Here is a 24268-nt window from a genome sequence, read left to right as displayed (position 1 = left end):
CAACCTGGCATTTCCGCAATATAGATATCGCAATCAGGATGGTCAGCGTCCTCGTTTATATGACGCTGACACATCAACAACTGCCCCCTCGGATTAAGTCATAGGGAAAGAATAAAAAGCAACGTAAGACCGGAGCGGGCGGCGACTCACAATCTCAACTCTCGGATACCGACACTCTGTCGAACGCGTGCACGATATTGTAACGGGCAATTCTAACTCTCAAATCTCGAGCACCGACGATATTACGATTATGAAATTCTGAAGAACAGAATACAGATGTGTAAGAGTTTGTCCTGCAATTAATATTAAATAAATTTACCACACACAGTACAATCTTTTAAACTTGGAACGTAGTCCAAATACAAAGCGAAAGAAAACTTGTTAAAGAATCCATAAAACAAAGTATTCCACCCTTGATACATCCTGTATATTCCTGCATCTCTATAATACGGAATTACATCCTGCATTTGCATAATAGACACATATAACTAAAGTATTTAAAATTTGATATAATAAAAAGGTATACAAAAATTTGATATTTTACATATGACTAGTTAAGTCACCCAGTACTTAAACACTCTCGAAAGAACTAATACTTTTGTATATTGTATAAAAGCATATATAATACTGGCTAAGCAATATTTAAAATATGCTAGCGTTAGTAAACAATATTCCATTATGTGTTACACATATTCCATCCAACTAATCTCCGGTTTGCAGGTCCTGATTCCTCTGAGTGTGTACACATGTAGATTAGTGCTGAATGAAACATTTTAAATTGTAGATCCCCATGCCGTGACTTATTGTAGGTCGGGTAAACCTCTCTAATTGGCTGCTCCAAATATCTAAAAATAGTATTGGTATTTCACGAGAGAAAACAAAAACCAAAGTAACGTTGTATTTAACACCAATGTAACAGGACATATGCATATGTAAATTATCATATCATGTACCTTTCGTATAATCGAGCAAAATAGAGCGTTTAGACGAGTAAGATAAACACATGGTACAAGCCGTATGAATCACAGCTTTTTTCATGTAGTCGTGGCTTCGTAGATATAATAAAAACGAATATTTCAAGCAAATGAGTATTTCATCAAGGCATAAGTAGTGACCTAGTATGATACATATGCTAATATCGTTCATAACAACGCATGTATAAGGATATAGTTTAATAAGTTTAATGAGAGAGGATGCAATAAAATGAGTACAGATGTCGATCCCTCGTTCCTCTTTCTGACCCGCTGCTTCACCTGCCACAGCTTCAACTTATATTACAATTACATGTTATGGAACAAAAATACATACAATTGTATAAGTAGAACACAGACATATATCATATTCATACTATATTATAATATTAATTTCAATCAAATAGTGTCTCGATATTTCTTGTTACTTAAACTTAGAACGAGATTAATATTCTATATTATATATAATACCTCTATATATGTATATATGTAAAAAAAGAAAAAAAAACATAAAATGTATTATATTATAAACAAAATATAATCGGTCTTCATAATATTTTCAAAGATTATGAAGATTATGAAGCATCAACTATAGTAATTTATGATAAAAGTTATATGGAGATATAGCAGGCATTAACCGCGTCCCGATGGAAAGCTATCTGAAAACTATCTGAAATAAACAAATAATTACGGTAAAACACAGGTGATTCATGTACAAGAAACAGGTTTAATTTCAAAGGTGTAAATTGTATCATTATGAAAATCGTCACATGAGTCATGAGATTATCATAAATTTTATATTTTGTAAGTTTAGTTCGAATTCCCTGAAAGGTTCAATGGACATCAGTGGTATGTAACATTTCCTTATTCTTACACCATTGATTTATAGCATATCTGAATATCGAGCCAATATAAAGATAAGTATCAAATATCTTATTTACAAATCATCATAGGTAAGACATCTATTAAACAAACGTTATAGTTTCAAATAAATAAACAATATATAAACAGATCGTGATCACTTCTTGTTGCATTAATGTGTATGTGTAAACATTAATTTTTTTTAATATTTAACAGATAAATTAGAAGTGTCTACATTCTAATTTTGCTCGAACAGAAATCTTAAACAAATATCTTAACAACGTTATATTCTACAAAATCATTTCTAATGTATAACCTTTGTCCTATTTATCACTTTTGTATATAACCATATGCTTGTGTAAATATTTCCAAGAAATACATGTATGTAATGTGTGTATACATTCATATGTATATGTATGTGTATATATACACACACACACACATATATACATATATATATATATATATTACACATATCTTAAAAAATCGTTAGAATTAAAAAGAATAAATATATAGATTCACTCAAATTCATATTGGCTTAATATAAGAACTATAGCGTCAAGAAAATTGTATGAACATTTGCCATTATTAATTTTGAATATACAAGCACGATGTATCAACTTTGAACGTACGTTTCAGTATGTGAAAGTAAAGATGTATACTTATCACGAATACATACACGTAACCAACATCCGTAACTTGATTCAATAGTTTATTGAAACTGAATATTATTTATTTCATACAATTTCCCGCGTGCCCAAATACACACACACATTTTACACTCAACACATACTTACAGCTTGCCTTTCTCTCATATGGAAGTTTAATTTTCAGAAGTCGACTGTGAGTAAGGATAATTCTGATAGCCTGTCGGGAAAGACGGGTTCTGCTGCCCTGTCTGCGGCTGAGAATTAGATCCAGCGTTCGCCGCATAATAGCCCGCTGGAGCGGAGCCGGCATTCATCGCCGGGTAATTTCCATAAGCTTGAGGGAACGCATTAGGCGTTGTACCCGGTGGACCACCAGACTGACCCTGTAGAGTCTGCATTTGCTGTTGGGCCATTTGGTTCCCTTGCATCCCAAGCTACACATGAGCATTACAGGATTGCGGTAAATTATGACAAACGGCACGCAACGATATGACGATGATCAACGAGCGGCATAATTTAAGATAGGTATACCTTGCCCGCCTTCATTTGGGCTTCTATTGCTTCCGCTTCCTTTATTTTGCCGATACTTCTGTAATATTCCGCCCACTGGACGCTGTAATCAGCTTGACCTCCATTTTGTGCGGCACCTGCTTGCTGTTGCTGTTGACTCGGCTGCTGCTGCTGCTGCTGCTGCTGATTTGGTCCAGCAGCACCTCCCGGCGCCGGATTAGACTGATTTTGTGAATTGCCTGAGGTAATCGAGAAATCTTGTTGTTGTCTTTCTGTGAATATTCCCGGTGATAATGCGAAGTTACAAATATTCCCACCTCCTTGTGGATTATGATCCTGTTTCCCTTGTTTCGCCTGCTGTTCGATCATGTCCGCTTCTCTGTGCATACCCAATGATCGATAATATTCTGCCCATTGAGCACTGTAATCTGGCTGACCAGTTTGTGGATTGACTTGTACAGGAGCTTGATTAGCATTACCTGTGCAAAGGCAATTTACCACGAAATTAAAATTACAAATATCAAGCATTGCACAAGAAAGCATAAAAATACACGTACCTCCGTCGTTGGATTGTGGTTGATTCGGCCACGCTTGATATCCCCCAGTACCCGTATTCCAATTTGGATTATATCCGATTGCACCTTGTGCCCCGGTATACGAAGAACCGGCAGGACCCTTTGTNTGTGTCCACAGTAGATTTGTGACTTTAAGTATCGTTACACTGTTGTGCAACTTTTTTACCACATGTTATATCTGCGCAACGACAATAATGTAACGATAACAACATTATCGTTAGAAGAGAATAAGATTTACAGAATATTATATATATATATATATATATATATATATATAATATTCTGTAAATCTTATTCTCTTCTAACGATAATGTTGTTATCGTTACATTATTGTCGTTGCGCAGATATAACATGTGGTAAAAAAGTTGCACAACAGTGTAACGATACTTAAAGTCACAAATCTACTGTGGACACAAACATCATTAAACATACCATGCCCAGTTTCTCACTAAATATTCTCTTCGCATGTTCGACTTGCTCGGGATTTCCCCGGATAATAAAAATCTTCTCGTTTTCGTTACTCTGGTTTCTTCTGTCTAACTCACAATGTGCTCCCGTTTGTTGGTTTATTTGTTTAATAGTCTCACCACCTAGAAAAAAATGTGTAAACGTTTAAAGATCTCCTTGACAGGTGCTTCCAAACTTCAATAGCAACATATGCAAACTTGTTATGAAAAATCGCTACAAGAAACGTTTACTACATGCAAATAATTTTGCGAGGCAGTGATTATGTAAGAAGTTTTTGCTATACGTTAGAATCCATGTGACACATCGTACGCATTACACAATGTGAGTAAAATGAAACCTTTGCCAATTATAATGCCGCATTTGGAAGATGGAACAGTGAACGTTGTTTCGATTTTATCTTGCATAGGGCCGCCTTGTCGTCTATCCCAACTACCATATTCGTTTGGATTACGACTACCGCCAAAACCGTTACCTCTTGGACCACCCCTGCCTCCCATGTTACTTCTACCATCGTCTCTTCTCTGGAAATTAAAAATATAAAATATAATTTTAAATTAATAGTTCTCTCTCTCTCTCTCTCTCTCTCTCTCTCTCTCTCTCTCCAGAATCAATGGCTACGACATCCATATATTGTGTATCAGTTACTCCACATAAGAATGTTCTAATAAATTTATGACTATTATGAAATATATATACCATAACGCTATCAATCAGCTCTTGAATTCGTTGACGAGCCTGTTCGACTGCTTGATGCTTTCCAGATAGCAAACATTTTCGATCGCCAGGGCCATCTTCCCGTCCTTGTTGGAACTGAACCTTGGCTCCACTTTCCGCTTGTATCTTTTTTATCATATCTCCACCTTTACCAATAACAACACCCACTGCAGCTCTTGGAACAAGTACCTACATTGTACATATAATTTTACACATATAGAATAAACCTGTTACCAAAATAACAAGTGTATCTGTATCATAGCTAAGTCCTAGTCTAATGGCATTCTGTTAATTACATCAGTGTAATTAACGAAAATGCGCATATATTTGATTATTAACCTCCACTCCATCGTTATTTGCAGGTCCATGGTTAAAACCATTATCATTGGAATAATTTCCTGCTCTATCGGTACCCCTTCCTCCTCTATGAAACATTTGCATCTCTTTTTCAGCTATTAATTCATACACTAATTGCTTTGCATGCTCAACTTTTTGAGGATCCCCTGTTATTCTAGGGAAGAAAACAATAAATAAATTTTAAATATTAATATAAATTTTAAATAATATCAAATCATACAAAAATATATATTTTAAATAATATCAAATCATACAAAACATATCTCGTTTTAACAGAAAAAAAATTAACAAAAAGTCTTACGTAAGGAAAAAAAAAGAGAAGATCTTCGTCTTACCTCAATGGTTTCTCTTGTTCCTGAGACGGCCCCTCCTGTATAACAACCATTTTAGCACCAGACTTCTCTTGCAGCTGTTTTATGGTTTCCCCGCCTTTGCCGATTATCAAACCAACTTTAGGGCCTGGTATCATTATCTCAACAAATCCTGGATGACCCATCATTCCGCCACCGCCACCACCCATATTCATGTCACCGATTCCCTCGCTTCTGCTTCTTTGATTCACAATTGACAAGACCAATTCTTTAGCTCGGCTGAAACAGATAAAATAAGAGTGTGCAATATATCTTCAACTAAAATTTTTTCACACATGTCAAAAGATTCAATCAATATACAGTAAGATTTGTTTGCAACACATAAATATGCACTATTCTATCTATTGTGGGCCAAAATGTTATATGTCACATTTGTCTTTGATAATCAATAATGCCTTTAACAATTAACGGTGCAATAAAAAGGTCTCAAGGTTTTTAAGGTTTCAAAGGTTTTGTGTTAAAATACTATACATTTAGTCAATAAGCAGTTTCAAATAAATAAAAGTTCAATTTTCTTCATGTTGTGATTAACGCGTCCCCATGCATATCCTATCCTCCTTCCCTCTTCTCTCTTTCTCTCTTTCTCATCCTCTCACTTTCTCTCTCCCCTTCTCTCTCTCAATCTCTCTCTCAATCTCTCTCTCTCTCCATACCCTATTAAAAGCAAAAAACTATTAGTAAATACAAAATTATTAAATTAAAAAGGTCAACTTATTGATCGATTTTCAATGGCCAGAAATTCTGAAGCATATAGAAAGTCAAGTTTGAGCCCGCTATTCGCATCCAGGAGCTAAATAAAGAGATTCTGTAAAACATTTCATAATTTCAATATGCATAAGCATATGTCCTATGTTTGTAAAATGCATGTTAACATGAAATTTACAGCATACAGAATACACATACAAACTATGTTATCAGAACTAATCGTGCCCCAATCATATCTCTAATAAGTGGAGTCATAAAGCGTTGCAATATTCACATATTTATCACGATATTATCGCAATGTCATGGTTTTATATAAAAAAAAAAAAAGAAAGATTGTTTAGTTTGTGGGAAATAGTAAGATGGGATTGTGGAGTACAATTCACATTAAAATAAAATTAGAACAAGATATTCTTATATAAATTTAAGGAGGATAGCAGATTTGCTTGGCTGATTTATAAACAATTTTGGACAGAGTATTTTTCACAACTCGGTCTATAAATATTTCGAACCAACAGTCATATACTTTTACTGCAGTAAAAGACAAGTAAACACATTTAATATCAACAGATGAAAATAAGTCCTCATCATTCAACATGTGTATATAAAGTGATGATACTGCATTGCATACAAAATAGTTAAAATTAACAAAATAAGAAGGGAAAAACAAGTTACTTGACAGCTTCTCGTGAACCAGTTAGTGTACAAACGCGTTCAGGCAGCCCACCACTTTCTGGTGCCATTTGTATTTTACATCCTGTTTCGCTCTGCAATCTCGTGATCTGTTCACCACCTCTTCCAATTACTGTAAATATATTATTATTATTCAAAAGTAATTTTACATATGCATAATCATATGACACATATTGTGTTCTCACTATTGCATTTCAATTTTAAATATATGAGAACAAGTATAATTAATATTAATATGTAATAAAAATTGTATATATTAGTCATTATTTTATAGGAAATATAATATATAATATGTAACATTATTATTAAAAATAATATATAATGAAACAAAAATATTACAACAAATACTTAAACTTAAACAAATACTTAAATTTACGATATAGTCTAGGAAATATAACATAAAATATTATTTACACTGGATATATTTACCCATACAACACGATTATACACATACATATGTATATGTATATATATATATATATATATTCCTTTTCCCTATTATTTTACTTACTCAAACCAACCATTTTGTCTGGAACTCTAATATCTTCATTGCATATACCACCTATATTGGAAGAAGACGTTTGTGGCCTAGACGATTGGCTACCTGAATCTCCAATGGAATTGTTACCTCCAGGTCCTCCACGAATACCTATTAAAGGATCCGCCACTAACGCTGCCATTTTCTTTGCTTCTGGCTCTAAATATATAAAATATATTATATGAGATATATAAGAAAAATATGTATATGTATATATTACAAAGTACACAAAAGTATGAGCTATTTTATAATAATAAAATAGGTTAAAAAGAGAAGTGTTAAATAAATATCACCTGAACTATCTTCAAGAGGTCGCTTTAACTTGGAATCTTGATTATTTTGTGCACCAGCTGGATTTATTTTTGCGGCAATCTAGCAAAATTAATTAAAAATATAAAATTTAGAAATTAATTCCTCCCCTAATATGTAGCATACGTGTACTTGCTAAAATACATAGATAAAATAATAAATACAATATATTAAAAATATAAATCATATATATGTATATTTGTAACTTTCACCTTCTTGACGATGAAAAACTATTGGCTAAATTTAGTTGTTTCTTTTTGCTGTTTTGCACTGACAATCCATGAGCTTGAAATGAGTGTACCAAAGATATATTGATATAGAACCTTAATGTAGATATTATTTTCCCCCCCAAAAATCACTAACACTTATTACACACAGATATACAAGGCACACGTAATCGGGCAACTGCCAAATCGGCGCACAAGTTTTTCGTAATTCAGCGAGTTATCAGGTTGCAAAATATATAAGGAAAATCATGGAGGGAAATAATGCAGCGAAGAGTAAACGAGATCTGTATAACCGTCAAGATTGACAGAAAATCCCGTACTCTACGAAACGACGTGACGCTTCTACACATCGAACGAGCTCGGAGATATGAGCTGTTCTTGGCGGGTAACGCAACGGGTGGCGTTCACCCCGCCTGACGCCGCGATTATCGGAGCGGCGCGTTATTGCGACATATGCACGAACAAATCGCGATTACCTGTTTGGCACGTTGCAGTGCCGCCGCGAACGCGGTGCTTTGATTAAAGGTTTGAGGCGGAGCAACCGCTGAATAGTCACTCATGCTGGTGCATGAAGTTGTGGGACGGTGAAGGACTGATACTGTTCCTGGCCGTTGGCCGTAATTATCCAACTGATCGATCGGTGATGTGCGAGCTGTGTGCGGGATCCTGGGAAGAGCACGAAGACGAAATGCTAAATCCGCCACCACGAAAACAATATCCTTGCGATGCACAACGCGGGACTTATGGAACGAACGTTTGCGGGAGGTTTACGAGCATGAAAGAACCGTACTTTCATTCGGAGGGGGGACCGCACGGCGCAAGCGTCGGTCATTGCATGCGTGTCCTTTAGAGCGAAGACTCTCATTCTTCTGCCGAAAACGGAATTTGTTTCGTAAAAGAGACTATCTCCTCGCCGATTGGTCCGTCCCAGCGACGGATCACGGTCGTAGTCGCTGCTATTAGCCCGACTACGACTAAGAGTAGGATTTCACTTGACGCTGCAAATGCTTCGAAACGCCGTACAGACTAATCATATTCTTCCTTTAAGCGCTCCCAAATGTTTGCAGCTTTAAGTGGATCGTATCCTACAACGAGTTCTCCTGCGATCGCACCGTAGACGACGTTTAAAGGCTTTTTACACCTATCGTAAGCCAGCCTTATGTAAAAGATTATTTGTATAAAAAATATGCAAAATGTATTTTGAAGGGACAGTTTTGAGCTTTTCGTTCATTTGTCGGCAAACGTCATAGGCCCGTATCGCGCTACTGATTGGAGATTGAGATTGAATTGAAATTTGACCAATCAGTGCAAAGGTCCCTAAAATTCAATTAACTTTATACTGATTGACAAATTCAATTTAATCTCAATCCGTAGTCTGATACGGGTTTTATATCGATTGATTCACTCTCTGTGAACGATTAAAACCGAAAAGACACTTTTGCTTCTATACTGAATATCATGCCTTTATTCCTTTCTAAAATATTTAATAGTAAAATATTTTCGAGAAAAAATTCTATTTGATAGATTTCATTGATTACGTGCATTTAGTATTGTATAATTGTTCATTGAGCGCAACCATTGAATACACTCATTTTCGCAGTTCCGATTAAAGATAAAGAAATCAATTATCGAGAAAATTTAAGATACAAATTTATGAAGAAATACACGAATGATGTGGATAATATACATTTTAGAACAGGGTTCTTCGTTACATTTATTATAATTGTCTCATATAAAAACAATAAATTATTTAATAATAACGTGTCTTAAAATATAAGGTAACAGAAAGAATTATGCGTTTTATCTGTTCGTATCTGTACCTAATATAATACATGGAAAATATTATTATTTAATTACTTATTATCCGTATATTGTGACAAAACAGTTTAGTCCGCAAATATATTCAATTGTACACACATCTCTGTTACCTTCTACTGGAAGTATTCTTGTCCGATTTATAATAAATAATAATAATAAAATAATAATAAATAAACCTATCTTAAAATAATACTAACCATATTTAAGTACAAATAATAAACTTAAAAAATCTAGAAAAAACAAAATATAAGTCCAAAAGACAATATACATCAAATTTAGTGTTATCAGTTGCCAAGATTCGATAATTATATGAAAATAATTTCTTAAAATTGTATTTTATCCTATTTTACCCTACTTAAACCGGTAAGTACATCGAAGGGAATTATTATTAAAGTTCTTTACTTTCTGGCGGCACCTCTTTCTTACGTATTCTTTCTAATAGAGCCCATGTTATGTTACCAGGTATTCTCTGATGTTTCTTTATTAAATCTCCGAGAGCATTAGCAACCTGAAAGTACATAAAAAATTTTTTTTTTTAATAATCGATGCCGTTAGAAAGCGCGGTATGTTTTATAATCGGTAATTATGCAACATTGTGCAACACAGAGGATGCAGCTCCTTAACATGTCACAATCAATGAACAAATCACCCCTTATACTGCATGATTTATCATTAAACTTCCTAGTTATCTACCTTTAACTTCAATTCTTCAGGCGTAAGACTTCCATCGTATGGAATTGGCTCACCCACGTACGTTATCATCTTTACCGGAAAGCCACCATAGACTGGTGCCATCGGCAGCTTGGTTTTGGCGTATATCCTCGACCACATCCTTCTCCCGCAACTTACCGTTCTAAATGCCTCTCTGATATTCTTTGTAAATAACGGAACTACACTCTAACAGTAATAGAACAGTTTTCTTTTATGATGGAATTCAAATGAAATTATATGAAATCCCAAGGGGACATACCACTTTCGCGTCGAGAGCCACCTTGGCAAAGCCCACTCTGTTCTTCCACATAAGTTGATAATAAGAATCGCCAAATTGAGCTTCGTACACACCGCCCGGAGAAATGGCAAGCATATTTCCCTCCTTCAAGATAGTGGAACACGTTTGAACAGTACCAGGTATTACTCTCATAACGTCAGTCAATATAGACCATCCAGGGATATTAAAGAGGAATCGATCCGCTACTGTATGGACTAGTCTTGAATTAAATAGAAATATTTTAGCTATGAAATAATACAGATCAACCGGGAGAGCTCCGTGATAATATACAAATAATACTGGTTTGTCCTGCGGGATATTTTCTAATCCCACAACTTCATATCCTGTAAAAAATGCATTTCATTAGTATCTTTGCAGAGATTTTTGCTTGTAACATATCTGTACAGATAAATAATATAAAGATATGTCTGATCCACTTGATAAAACTTTTATCTATGCACATGAAACTTCTTTAATAATCAAATATACCATGCCAAATCCATCCGTGAGCATCCCAGACAGCTGCAACTGTATAACGCGCTGCATTCCGCCAGTCAGTACCATAGGCGTTTCTTAATTTAACTCTGAAAGAAATACATAAATTAAAAGATTTATGTTTATTTAATGGTCTTATCAAAGTAGTTTTTACAGATTAATGTACATATTAAAATGAAACTTATATACATTTCACAGATATAAAAGCATATTATTTCGTTGAAATTCTACTCATGGTAGTTGTTAATTTGTTAATCGTATTATAGTCAATACATAAATTATATTTCTTTCAAACCTGTGCAACTTGTAGACATACAATATCAAACAAGTTAGATACAACAGCAGCACAATCGCAAACGGGAGTAGAAATGTTACAAGAAATGGCATCAACAGCCATGACAGCCATGTAACATCCACATCAACATATTCAGCTGGAAACAATAGAAAATATATCCTTTAAAAACTATTGGATTACAAACAAATGCATATCACTTTGTAAGGACACACACACGCATTGTTAAATATAAAAATCACAAAGTATAAAACTTAAGCATACAAACAAACTATAAGGTAACATGCGAATACATTGCTATAAAACTAAAATAATGTTAAAGTGGAACTATACACTTGCCCAAATGTTAAGTGGACACGTAAATAAAAAGGCATTTACCTATAATATTTTCTATCATTGATCGTATGTCGTGCGTTAAATGGACATGTAAATAAAAAGGCATTTACCTATAATATTTTCTATCATTGACCATATGTCGTGCGTAATTGAAAACATGTTTAGCTTTATGAGTGATGTTGAAAATAAAAGGTGGCTAATAAAACGATCGTGAGTCTGATATTTCTGACATAGGAAGCACCCACATATTCACTGTCGTTTATGAGAAATTCAGACTTTGGTTAATTGTCCCGTCGCTTTCCCCCCCGTCATTTCTGATTATTTAGCACACGTAGCGCACGTTCATTTAAATTCCAAAATACCAGCTTTTATTGGCATTGAACCCGATGAACCGTTATCGACCGATTAAAATTCGTTCTATATTATCATATGTATATTTCGTATCTATCCAACTTCCGCTTCGTACCGCGGCGTATCGCCGAAGAACTTGTTGCTCCTTCGTTGAGTCATACCACTTAAAAATAGAAGATCTTTGTTTTGGATCTGCCTTCGAGGCGAGATACGATTTGGAAAAAAAAAAAAAACTGATAATCGCTTGATATCCAACCGTTGAATCACTTCAGAACAAAACGATTCCTCCGATCTGTCGTGCCAAGACTCGATCGTGCTACTTAAACAATCGAATGTTGTACGTCGGCTCGCTCGTCGTTGACTCGCACCGCTACCTCGAATCCGGTACGGCGCGGTGGCGGCTCGTAGCGGCTCCACGTCGATCTTCGGCCTCGACATCGCCCATCCCTGGTGACGGTCGTCCCGTGCAAACGCACGTCTACGTAGTCACGCTGCGTGACTCACGTACGTACGGGAAGTAGGGTGTATGTGTATGTGTGTGTGGTGTGTAGTACACAGATGATACGGATTTTGCAATTGCAGTCGTCCCCGAGTATTGAGTCTCGCTCGCGACCGTGCCGTAGCTCGTAACGCAATTCTGCCGACTAGCTATGCCATTCTTCGTCCGTTTGAAGGCGACGGGAAGCAAGTAAGATCGCGCGAATGATATTCGATCGCGAGGACGACTCGCTGGATGCTCAACGGTGCATGCGCTGCCGTGGAAGGACAATCCCCACACGTTCGTGAATGCAATTCTACCACTATCCGGGACACGTATGACGGGCATTAACCGCTTCGTTTTACCTGCATCTTGGCAATAGGAGTTGGCCAGATGAAGGTACATTCATCGCCGCGCTCGGTCGAGCGTTCAGATAATATTATCACCGTGATCGCCTAGATCAGATACGACAAAATTCAACACAGGGGACACCTGCGCCGCGTTCTGTTTATTGTTATTGTCGTGCGGATTTCCCACCCGATTTTCTCCCTCTTGCTTAAGCGTAATTTAATTTTTAATTGCATGTTTAATGATCATCTCAACAGTTTCGCACGTCCCTCACGGCACGCTTGTAATGAATGCGCTGTTTATCTTTGCGCGCAGGAAAAATACCTGTGCGGAAGAGTATGAATGAAACGATTGAACAATACTTCGTACATATCCGTGAAGATAAAATTTATTGCTTGAAATGATTATTTATTATTGTTTAGTAATTGATGAAGGATTGAGAAATATTCTTTGTTCGAGACTTTTGCAAAATTTTGCTCACTGTGTGCTCTGATAGGTATTTTCCGTACTGCTCTAATTGAATGGAGTGTATAGAAAGAATATATTATTGATATTCTGATAGATAATGTCAGACGATGATGCTGCATTGGAATCAATGGATACTGAGGAAGAGATCTTTTGTCCTCGCACCCGCAGCTTGGAGTCAAATGTTAGACGGTCCAAGAACTTGCGCAAGCTGAGGTCACATTCCGGCTCTACGTCTCATATAAACAATTTAAGCGTACGCCGTAGTACACGTAATAGGATGCAGACTTATGACAACCTTAATACAAGTTGGATCTTAGGTATGCATAAGTTATATTATTTTGTACATGTACCTTCTACTCGAATGTAGCGCAACAAAATTCTGAAATGTTTGTGAAAATGCGCAGGAACGCAAACTTTAAAAGGATATCCGATGTTTCAACAACATGCTTCTTCTTCGGATAAAGAGATAGATGATGTTCCTGGCAGGAAGCGTGATCTCAGAGATCGTATGCCTTTGAGATCTCGCGAGAATCATCCACCTAATAAAAATTCAACGAGACATATTAGAGACAGGACGGAACACGATCGACAAAATAGCAGGGAGCTCAGAGGCAGGCTTAGGGCTAACTCGGAAGTAGAGCTTAAGGAAAAGGCAGAACAAGAGAAGGATGTTACTACCGAACAACCAAGGCAGACAAACGAAGAAAAAGACACTAGGTATGTTTTTATCTCGATAAAATGTGCACTCCAGGGAGGATTTGTTTCTAATGTAATTTTGAAATTAAAATGTTCTTTAGGACGAGAAAGTCGGACAGTCCTAGCAGATTTCGAGAAGGCCCTGTGACCAGATTGTGCGGAAATACAGTGGAAAAAAATGAGAAGCCCAAGACGGAGCAGGACGAAGCAGATGATGATAGTTCGCGGGAAAGTGAAAAACCAGATAATAACGACAATTCTGAAAATGAGGATGTAAGCAGCTTTATACATGTAACATTTTCTACAATTATTTTTTCCCAAATATTTAAAGTCATACATCAACATATATGTTATTAACTCATCGTAGTTATTAGTTGAATAACTATGAGCTTAAATAACTAAAATCGGTATTCATAGTCGGATCTTATATTTAAGATTGTTTTAGGCTCATCTTCAGATGTTTCATAGCTGATAAAATGAGCTGAAGATCATCTGAACAGTATCTGAAGATGAACTTAGAACGGTCTTAGATGTAAAATCAAACTATGACTGCGGTTTGATTCGCGCTTAGAGCGCTATAATCGTCATGTTATCTTTCTTTGGCATGTAATAAAGATAGAATGACGCTGTAGGTGTGGAACGGACGGCGGCCTATGAATACCGGCCTAAGAGTCTGATAAATATTTATTGTTATATTTTCATTTTTTATTACGTAATATTTTTTTCTTATTGTTATATAGGGATACGAAGATATGTATACACGTATTAAAAGAACAAGACGGTCGACTCAACGACAACTACCAAGGGGTAAGATATATTTAAGTTCAGATTGTTGTTGGGTAAACAAAATAGAAATAAAGAGCATATTTAATGGCTCAGACACAATGAAAGAAATAAGGAGCAAAGAATGGTATATTTCTCCGTATGTTTACTTTTTATTTTAATTTCTTTCTTATCTGTACACAGTGGTGGAGGTGGACAGTGATCTAAGTGAATCCTCGGATTCTCCCGGGCCTAGGAAATACAGTTTACGTCAAAAGAAACCTACCGTAGATAGATTCCAAGCCAATGTAGAGCCAGTTCGGCGATCTATTAGGGCTCTTAGAAGTGTTCTCAGTAATTCGATGAGAAGGAGGAAGCACAGAACTAAAACCACGAGTTCTAGTGATTCCAGTGATTCGGAACCTCAACGTTATGACAAGAAAAAGGGCAAGAAAGCGAGGTGGTTATTTATAAACAAATTCGTAAACAAATTTTTCCGAGTACACTCTTTTTAACAATTTTGTTAATGTAAATATTGTACATTCTTGCAGACAATCGGCGATACCACAGGGTGGCCCGCCAGATCGAAAAGCTGACATAAATCCTATCACCTTAGACACTAATATTAGATTTAGCGACGTTGGGGGTTTGGAATCCCATATTCACTGCCTTAAGGAGATGGTTGTCTTTCCTATGATGTATCCGGACGTTTTCGAAAGGTTTCACATTACCCCACCGAAGGGTGTCTTGTTTCATGGCCCACCAGGTATTCGGAGAGCATACTTCGGTCATTTTTAAATTGAATAAAGTCGAAGTTGTTCACCTCAATGCGTAACTCGAAAATTTATTCAGGGACCGGCAAGACACTGATAGCCCGGGCGTTAGCCAATGAGTGTAGTCAAGGTAACAAAAAGATGGCATTCTTCATGAGGAAGGGAGCTGACTGCCTGTCAAAGTGGGTCGGCGAATCGGAACGTCAATTGAGATTGTTATTTGAGCAGGCTCAACAGATGAAACCGTCCATAATATTTTTTGATGAAATAGATGGTTTGGCGCCTGTCAGAAGCACCAAGCAAGATCAAATCCATGCCAGTATCGTATCCACACTCTTAGCGCTCATGGATGGTCTCAGTGACAGAGGAGAGGTAATAGCACCAATGCTGAAAGGTTGTTTGTCAATATTCCTCATGATAGAATTTCGTAATTTCATATATTTTTTCTTTCTTAAAAAAGGTTATAGTGATCGGTGCAACAAACAGAATCGACGCCATCGATCCAGCCTTGCGAAGGCCCGGTCGCTTTGACCGTGAACTCTTCTTCCCGCTACCAGCCATGAAGGAGAGATTAGAAATTCTGAAGATTCATGTGAGCAAGTGGAAAAATCAACCGTCTGATCAGCTACTGGAGATATTGGCGGAGAAATCTACCGGTTACTGCGGCTCGGACCTGAGAGCCTTGTGTACCGAGGCAGTGCTGCAAGGATTGAAGAGAACCTATCCGCAAATTTACATGACAGACAACAGACTATTGCTGGATCCAGAGAAGGTCGAGGTACGTTTCGCGTAACGCGAGAAATAATTATCGGTAATGTATAATTATAAGACTATGTATTGCCAGAAACTTAATGTATATCGAAAACTATATGTTTATTAGATTTTATAATTTATTTCGTGTTTTACTAACTGTGCTAATTAATAGGTGCAAAAACGTGATTTCATGCAAGCAAGCTCTATCCTCGTGCCGTCGTCGCACAGAGTCGCGCCATGCGCGGGAAGGAAACTGCAGCTTTTTATGAAACCACTATTGGGGCCTCCACTGGAAGAACTGATTGTGTTAGTGAAAGGGATATTTCCTCAAGGTGTAAATCCCGCCATGGCAAAGTAATTATTTTTTACTCACATGTTTATGTACACACAATGTTATAACAATGATAATATTTATTGGATTCATTTGAACCAACAATTTATATATTTCCATTCCTCTTTTTCTAGAGTAAAGCATGCTAAAGGTATTCATCGTCCGAGAGTGCTCATTTCTGGTGGCAATCTATCTGAAGGTCAGGGGCCGAATTTAGCGCAAGCATTATTGTATTGTATGGAACATCTGCCTGTACAGATCTTAGACGTCAGCACGCTGTTTGCAGAAAGTGCCCGATCACCGGAAGAAACTTGTGTACAGGTGAAATAATATTAACATATATCAAGTTTAAGATTCTCACGTTTTTGTTTAAAATTACTTGAATTTTGTAATTGCAATAATTACATTTACAAATTGTAATCATTACAAATAATACGAAGGTATTTTGATCCATTTTCCATTTTTTTAGATTTGTGTATTTAGGATTTAATTTTATGTTAGAGGAAAATAATCTTACCCTCTATTGAATTCTGTGTTATAGGTATTTAATGAAGCTGCTAGAAACGTCCCGTCCATAATTTACATTCGGTCGATCGACCAATGGTGGCCTCTCGTTCCGGAGACGGTAAAAGCAGTCTTTCTCTGCCGTATCGCAGCACTAGATCCTTCATTGCCGATCTTAATTCTCGCTACGAGCGATGCGACGTATCAAGATCTCCCTAACCAATTAAAAAGCTTGTTCAGCGAATTGCGTGGCGAAGTATATTCCATGAAGACACCCACCGCCGAGCAAAGAATGAAATTCTTCCGACCTATATTTATGGTTCAAAGTATGAGGCAGCTACGGATCAAAAGCAACAAAATAGAAGATTTAGAAACACTGCCACTAGCGCCAGACCCGCTGCCAAAGAAACTGACGAAAGAAGAGAAGCAAATCATGTACGAGAAGGACGAGGTCTCGTTGAGGGAACTACGGATCTTCCTGAGGGAAATTTGCGCCAAATTAGCGAGAAACCGACAGTGAGTATACACACCGAATAGAATTGTTTCCGCCTTCCTCTTTCCTTTTCACAGCGTGTGTCTAACGCGGAGTTGCACTACCGTTTCAGATTCTTCATGTTTACGAAGCCAGTGGACACGGAAGAGGTGCCGGATTACAACTTGATAATAAAGCAACCGATGGATCTGGAGACGATGATGACGAAGATCGACATGAATTGTTATCTGTGCGCTCGTGAATTTCTCGACGACATCGATCTCATATGTAGGAATGCTCTGGAATATAATCCGGACAGGTCAGTGGCTCAAGTGAAAAGTAACTCTACGTTTTCCGAAAGCCGTTAATGCGCGTGCGTAAACTAAAGCGAATCGAGAGAGAGAGAGAGAGAGAAAAAAGTGCTTCCCGTGAGAGTATCTCCGTTACAGAAGCCGTTTATCGATATCATATTATATATCATAAGGTTCACCTTCAGCGATACTATCCTCCTCTTCTATACTGACGTTCATATTGTATGTTTTCATGTCAGCTTACGTGATAGGCCCTCCCTCGGGATATTAAAGAGGTAGTTGAGCTTTTCCTGTTTATCCGTTGCTGTTACCGCTGCATAGATAGATACAGTGGTTTTCAATCTAAAATAGCGCACCACATATAATCGTTGATTTTGGTTTCATTAGACACACCATTACGACTACTAATTCACAGTGCATTATTGAAAACCACTCCCATTAGTTTACCGTGCTTTTTCTGTGGATGGAATGCTAGAAACCCGAAATAACCTTGTCCCGTGTACGCCACTGACACGTTTCGTTCTCGCCCCCGCAGGGATCCCGCGGACAAACTGATAAGACATCGGGCATGTTCCTTGCGCGATAATGCATACGCCTTGATAAAGGCCGAGCTGGATTCCGATTTCGAGGACAAGTGCCGCGAGATATCCAAGAATCGTCGAATATTAGAAAGTAACTGTAACAACGAGGAAGAGAATAAACCCGTCAAAACGGAATCTACTTCCACGAGTGAACGTACGGAAAAGAAAGATTCTGTAAATTCTAGTCATTCTCTCGTCGTGAACGGAAAGAAATTTGGTAGTTCGAGGAAACGCAAGATACCAGCCTGGGCGCGGGGTTATGTGAAGAAGGTCCAAAAAAAGAAGAAGATCGCTTTCGACGAGAACGTCATCGAACTGACGAGTAAACCATGCAACGAAACGACCAGTATCGATCTAGAAAAGTTCCAGGAATTCGAGACGGAGGCTCATAATGTTTTGAACGGGCACATAGGATTGTACGATAACACCGATTCGGAGAACGACTCGCAAAATGAGAATTCGAAGGAGACACAGGGGAGCCAGAACGACAGCATACTGGACCAACAGATAGATAATCTCGACAGTACGGAGTTATCTCTCGCGGACGAGGACAGGCCCGTTGGGAACGGTGACTCGAATTCGTCGTCTCGGCGCGAAAGCATGGATGAGTTGTCATTCGCGATCGAAAGCGATTCTAGTCGGGATAAAATTGAAGAGAACGAAAAAGTTATTATTGACAGAAATGAGCTCGAGAACGCGCTACACTTCACAGTGTCAACGACGAAGAACTTTCCTGTCGAAGTGCTGTGCGATATTTATGTGCAACTGAGCAGATGCGTTGGGAAATATGCTCACAACTACGATAGAAAATCACTGCCAAAGGTAAGCGTGTCTCTTTGCGATCGTAGAGAAAAATCGTATCGCGGTAAAAATGCACTGACCATATTTTTAATATAGACACGTCTATTCACTAAATTATCGTTGCTTGTATTGTGCGCAGGACTTGCTCAAGGAAGTGGAAAAGTTTGCAGAGTACAAGACGCAGCGTTATTAGAGTTATAGTACGCAAGTACAGCATTCAATGATAAAATGCAGTATGTTGCTGACACGAGACAAATGTGCTATGTAAAATCATACCACCATAAATATCTTTAGCGACGAGTCAGATCGTTTCTTTTGTATATTTATACTGAATGCAAAGCCGAATTATCACTGTTATATCGAACGAAACTTTGGAATGGTATATTTTTTTGGTTGTTATACTGCCAAGCTTTACGTAAATAACATCACGTATCTGCAACAATCGCATTTGTTATATAAGATAGCGGATAATTAGCTTTAGTTGAAGATTGAGTTCTATATACTTAATCGGATTGGTTTTCTGTACATATTGTAAAAGCGTTGTAAATGATAGATGATTATTTGATATTTCATACGAGGTAACGTTGCACCGTAATGATTCTCTGCCGCGAGTAATGAGAAAAAGGGAACTGCGTTGTCTACGTGTATAACACGTTTTGTTATTTGCAACAATTATTTAGACAAATTCTTTCCTTTTTTCTAATTCAATTACAATTTGCTTCCGCGCACATATATGTTTTTTCTTACCTTAATTACCATTACACGCTACCATTACATTATCGTTTTATCGTTTTCATCCAACAAATAAGAATAATCATATTATTACTATTATTATTAGAATTATTTTTATTAATATCATTATTCTGATTTTGTAACTATTTTATCATCGAGATTATATTACCATACCTACATAACGCAGTCACACGTAAAACAAAGCTAATAATAACGGACATTATTGCATAATCCTTCGATCATACGGACTTCCTTTTTTCAGAACATTTGTAAGAAAAAGATTTCAAATTTGAAAAGATCAAACGAAAATATATCGGGTCTATTTTTGTCACGTCCTTCAAAATTATCTCTGAAATTCTGTGTAATCGAGCATACAATAAATCACAAAAATGCAGGAATTTGTACATTGTGTACTTAACTATTTCCGTTCTGATAGATTTCACCAGATTCATTAACATGAATGAATAATTGTGTGCAATTTTTAATTCATTTTGTAGTTTTATGACGCGAGTTTGACGTTTTATTATATTGCTGATAAGAGACTATCCCATTTCATATTCAAACACACATTTACAATCATGTAGGGAGAACCAAAATATAAAACCGTTGAAAATATATTTCTATTGATCTGCCAAGATCAAGGTTCTCTTCTTACATCAATATACCTCGCGCTACAGAGTGTATCAGTTCGAATTATTGTTAGTATAGAATGATACGTTTTGTGTAAAATGATGGCGAGTATCAGAAGTCATCCTTTTGAGAAAACAAATCCACATATGAGAATCTTTAGGTATGATTTATAGAACTGGAATTAACCCGGTGAGCATACGATGTTCAAAATCAACGCATAAGATGTCTTTAAGACTATTTTAAGCGGGGTTTACAATGAGCATTTAAGGTGTAAGATTTAAGAAATTGACCAATCACAATTGATTATTCTTCTATGATTCGATTATGATTAGTCAGTTTCTTAAGACTTAGAACTTAAAGCACCTATTGTAGACTAGGATTTACGGCGTCTTAACTCATTAGCTGCCACGATCCCCATTTGGGGCTCAAAACAAAACATAATTTGAATATAATTATACTGTTACACAAGTTTTTGTGCATATATATAACTTATCCTGCCAAAAATTTCAAAAAAAAAATTTGGCAGTTAATGGGTTAAAGGCATGTCTTTAAATCCTTGTCTACAACATTGCTTTAAGACGTAAGCAGTAAACAAATTGACCAATTAGTTCCGGTCTACAATAGATGCTTTAAAAAATTGACCAATCACAATCGAATTATAGAAGAAAAAACTAATTATGATTAGTCAATTTCTTAAATCTTACACCTTAAATTCTCATTGTAGATCCTGCTTTACAATCGTTTATTAGAAGAATAATCGACTGTAGTTAGTCAATTTGCTTACGACTTAAATCCAAGTTATAGACGAGGTACTTTAAAGCTGTCTTAAAGCTCATCTTATGCGTCCATTTTGGACGTTGTGATCACTGGGAAGGCATTATATTCAAAGAAGCGGTGAATATGTACTTGTATAAAGTAAAATTTTGTTTTGGATTTAATATTGATTATTAATAATTATTATATTAATTAATATAATAATACACAATTAAATTTTATTTTATATATTATAAAATAAAGTTTTACAATTGTAGGATTATATTAATTAATATGTTATCAGTGATTAATATCAATTATTACTTATTTATATAGTAAGAATATATATACATAACATATTAATATGATAATTATACCGTTTTGAACCGAATCATATCATCTTCGCTAACTGAGCAATTAAACGATCAATATCCTGGTTAGGAAGGTGATTCTTTCTCATTTTAATGACTTCTGATTCTATCCCGTATTAATACAGTTCAGTTCATACTTAAGGACAATTCGAGGTGCGACTAATAATCCGCAATTTGAATAGACCAAAGTTGTAAAAAGTATAAGATTTTACTCATTGAAGATGAAAAACAGGGCACTCTTACATACACATACATTCTTATAAATATAAAATATCTCGATAAAGTGCTCGCTTTACAGTGGCGGCTAGTTAGTCATGTTATGATAGTGTCTCGAGTCATCTTCAAAAATTGAGTTACTTCAGGACTACAAAATTTATTGTTCTTCACGTTAAATATTTGAGTGAATTTCGACAATTAATTTGACAAACATACATATTAAAAATGTCCGTACAAAAATTAAATTTATGCAAATGAAGGGTGACTCTGATTCACTATAATTTGACACAAATGATTGATTTGAAAGTCTGAACCTAGACAATTATCAATTAATAAGACGTTGACTTCCAATCGATCCCAAATATTCTTGAGTATCTGGCCGTCGCTCCATAAATTGTCTCGGAACTGTCGCACTTCCTTCCGCATTTTTTCTTCTTTATATTTATCTTATATTCCTCGATTAATTTATATTTTCCTGAAACTGAGCCTTTAGGGATCGCTTCGATCATCGCTTTCAATCATTTGCATTTCCAAATTTATTAAAATTAAATCTCGAGTTTAAACCTGCTGTTTCGCTCGAATCTTATTTGTATATTCGAAATTGTATATTCGAAAAATATGATAATTTCAGAACTATTGCTTTTGACTATTTCATATATCTGTCAAGTTCCTATCTGTAAATACGGAATTTATATAATACAAAGGAAGGAATAAATTTCATTGAAGTTGTTTCAAGATTAAATAGAAACGAGCAGAACAGCAGAATTAAAACGGGCACTGTCATTCCCATTAATCCGAAGTCGACGCGCTCTCGAGAGGAACTGCGACCGTTCTGGTGGCCTCTATGTGTACATGTAAATGTATATGTATAAATATTAGTGAATATTTAGCGTATAACTTGCCTTCCAGATTCGTATATTGGTTGTGATTTGCTATAATTGCGAACGATTAGTTACCAGACAAAGTCGAAGATACGCGACGAGATGACAAAACTCGTTTCGTTCCAAAGTGTTTCAAGCAGCCTAAAAAGCAGATTCTCACCGTTAAACTGCTCAGACACGCGTGTCAACGTATATACACAGAGCGCAATAGGTCCATCGTTCTGCCGTTCACACCATACGATCGGATAGGGAATTCTAGGTGATAAAAACTTTATCGATAAAACACTCTTATGTGATTCACGAGTAATATCTTTCTTAGGGATAATATCATTCGTATATCGAAATGTGAATTCTTAGTTGATACGCCGCGTGAGACCGCGCGGTCGCAATTCTTACTAATTTCCTTGTTAGTAGCATATCCGTTTTTCTCGATGCATCAGGCGATGCATCCGTAGCACGTATTATAGGGAAATTAAAAATTTAGTAGTTAGCATACGGATTCGTTTTATTCAACGATTGACTGTCCGTTGAGAAATTCGATTGTATTACATGCGAAATTCTCTAGTGAGTAGAATCGAAAAGACTGAGGATTTTAGAAAACGCTCGCTTTGTCTCTCAGCGTTCGTTTTGCGTGTAAACGCCTCGCTTCACGCTCTCGATTCAGCTTCGATCAGAAGACGAAAATAAGATGAAAAAGAAGGAGAAGAAGAAAGAGAAAGAAGCAACAGAAAAGCCACCGTCCAGTGGTTCGTATTCGAATTATCACCGATTCTCTTGCTTGCGCGATGGATCCCGAATCAGTGGCGAATCGTAATAAAAAAAGAAAAACAAAAACTCCCCGGTATTTGCCAAAGAATTTAAACGACAGATAATGCTCTAGCGAAACTCTCTTCTCGCATGTAGTAAACGTTGGTACGACGTTAAGTGAAAACACGGAAAAATTACATCCGCGAGCAACGTGGTGAGATGCGATCATCGAGCCAGCGCGAGCGAATGTGATTTTTCTGCCTCTATAGCGATATGCGATTTTACATTCCGCTTTTGGAAGCAAAAAGAAATTGGAAATGGAAATTTAACCATTTCTATTTTGTTGTATTCACACGATCCGTTCTTGGTGCTACTTTTGGACGTGCTACCATCTCTCACAGATCCACAGATATACATATATATATATATATATA

General features: G+C 36.5%; 3 protein-coding genes across 7 annotated transcripts in view; 1 reads left to right on the top strand and 2 right to left on the bottom strand.

Annotated features, from left to right (window-relative positions):
• Positions 1-1157: 1157 nt before the first annotated feature.
• Positions 1158-8702, bottom strand: LOC106750730 (far upstream element-binding protein 1). Its single transcript, XM_014631256.1, has 14 exons — positions 8423-8702; positions 7704-7782; positions 7384-7569; positions 6855-6984; positions 5442-5696; positions 5089-5260; positions 4732-4938; positions 4373-4556; positions 4000-4157; positions 3550-3667; positions 3310-3471; positions 3014-3231; positions 2630-2916; positions 1158-1641 (listed from the first exon to the last, which is right to left on the bottom strand). The coding sequence occupies exons 1-13, from the start codon at positions 8504-8506 to the stop codon at positions 2656-2658; spliced, it is 2214 nt and encodes a 737-aa protein (XP_014486742.1). The 5' UTR covers positions 8507-8702; the 3' UTR covers positions 1158-1641; positions 2630-2655.
• A 956-nt stretch (positions 8703-9658) lies between these two features.
• LOC106750708 (transmembrane protein 68) overlaps positions 9659-24268 on the bottom strand; it is a 37568-nt gene continuing 22958 nt past the window's right edge. Inside the window, exons 1-6 of one of the 4 annotated variants that reach the window (XM_014631223.1) lie at positions 12238-12648; positions 11543-11678; positions 11242-11336; positions 10735-11096; positions 10458-10661; positions 9659-10272 (exon numbers count right to left, since the gene is read on the bottom strand). In XM_014631223.1, the coding sequence (XP_014486709.1) occupies positions 10153-10272; positions 10458-10661; positions 10735-11096; positions 11242-11336; positions 11543-11678; positions 12238-12253 (933 nt within the window). In that variant the 5' untranslated portion in view covers positions 12254-12648 and the 3' untranslated portion in view covers positions 9659-10152. Of the gene's footprint in view, positions 10273-10457; positions 10662-10734; positions 11097-11241; positions 11337-11542; positions 11679-11985; positions 12649-24268 lie in introns of those variants that run through there. The other 3 variants (XM_014631222.1, XM_014631225.1, XM_014631224.1) reach the window with 3 other exon arrangements.
• On the top strand, positions 12769-21508 carry LOC106750703 (ATPase family AAA domain-containing protein 2-like). 2 transcript variants are annotated; one of them, XM_014631205.1, is made up of 16 exons: positions 12769-13103; positions 13615-13837; positions 13925-14237; positions 14318-14489; positions 14957-15023; positions 15183-15438; positions 15530-15744; positions 15831-16123; positions 16212-16529; positions 16677-16858; positions 16970-17156; positions 17377-17855; positions 17945-18130; positions 18362-18397; positions 18658-19525; positions 19644-21508. In XM_014631205.1, the coding sequence occupies exons 1-16, from the start codon at positions 13098-13100 to the stop codon at positions 19695-19697; spliced, it is 3855 nt and encodes a 1284-aa protein (XP_014486691.1). In that variant the 5' UTR covers positions 12769-13097; the 3' UTR covers positions 19698-21508. The 2 variants fall into 2 exon arrangements, with proteins under 2 accessions (XP_014486691.1, XP_014486692.1); XM_014631206.1 differs by lacking the exon at positions 18362-18397.

The sequence above is a fragment of the Dinoponera quadriceps genome, unplaced genomic scaffold (genome assembly GCF_001313825.1).
Source record: "Dinoponera quadriceps isolate SergipeBrazil2010 unplaced genomic scaffold, ASM131382v1 scaffold5144, whole genome shotgun sequence".
NCBI classification, from domain to species: domain Eukaryota; kingdom Metazoa; phylum Arthropoda; class Insecta; order Hymenoptera; family Formicidae; genus Dinoponera; species Dinoponera quadriceps.
The sequence above is the reverse complement of the archived record's forward strand: the minus strand, read 5'-3'. Positions and strand labels throughout refer to the sequence as shown.

What these genes read in the sequence shown, in the direction of transcription:
- LOC106750730 (XM_014631256.1), bottom strand. Translation starts at nt 8,506, where the DNA reads ATGAGTGACTATTCAGCGGTTGCTCCGCCTCAAACCTTTAATCAAAGC. An exon ending in AGACAAAATGGTTGGTTTGA is followed by an intron (nt 6,985 to 7,383) that starts GTAAGTAAAATA and finishes ATATATTTACAG; the next exon opens with TAATTGGAAGAGGTGGTGAA. An exon ending in ACCACAATCCAACGACGGAG is followed by an intron (nt 3,472 to 3,549) that starts GTACGTGTATTT and finishes GCCTTTGCACAG; the next exon opens with GTAATGCTAATCAAGCTCCT.
- LOC106750703 (XM_014631205.1), top strand. An exon ending in CTGGAATATAATCCGGACAG is followed by an intron (nt 18,131 to 18,361) that starts GTCAGTGGCTCA and finishes TTTTCATGTCAG; the next exon opens with CTTACGTGATAGGCCCTCCC. An exon ending in ATAGAAAATCACTGCCAAAG is followed by an intron (nt 19,526 to 19,643) that starts GTAAGCGTGTCT and finishes TATTGTGCGCAG; the next exon opens with GACTTGCTCAAGGAAGTGGA.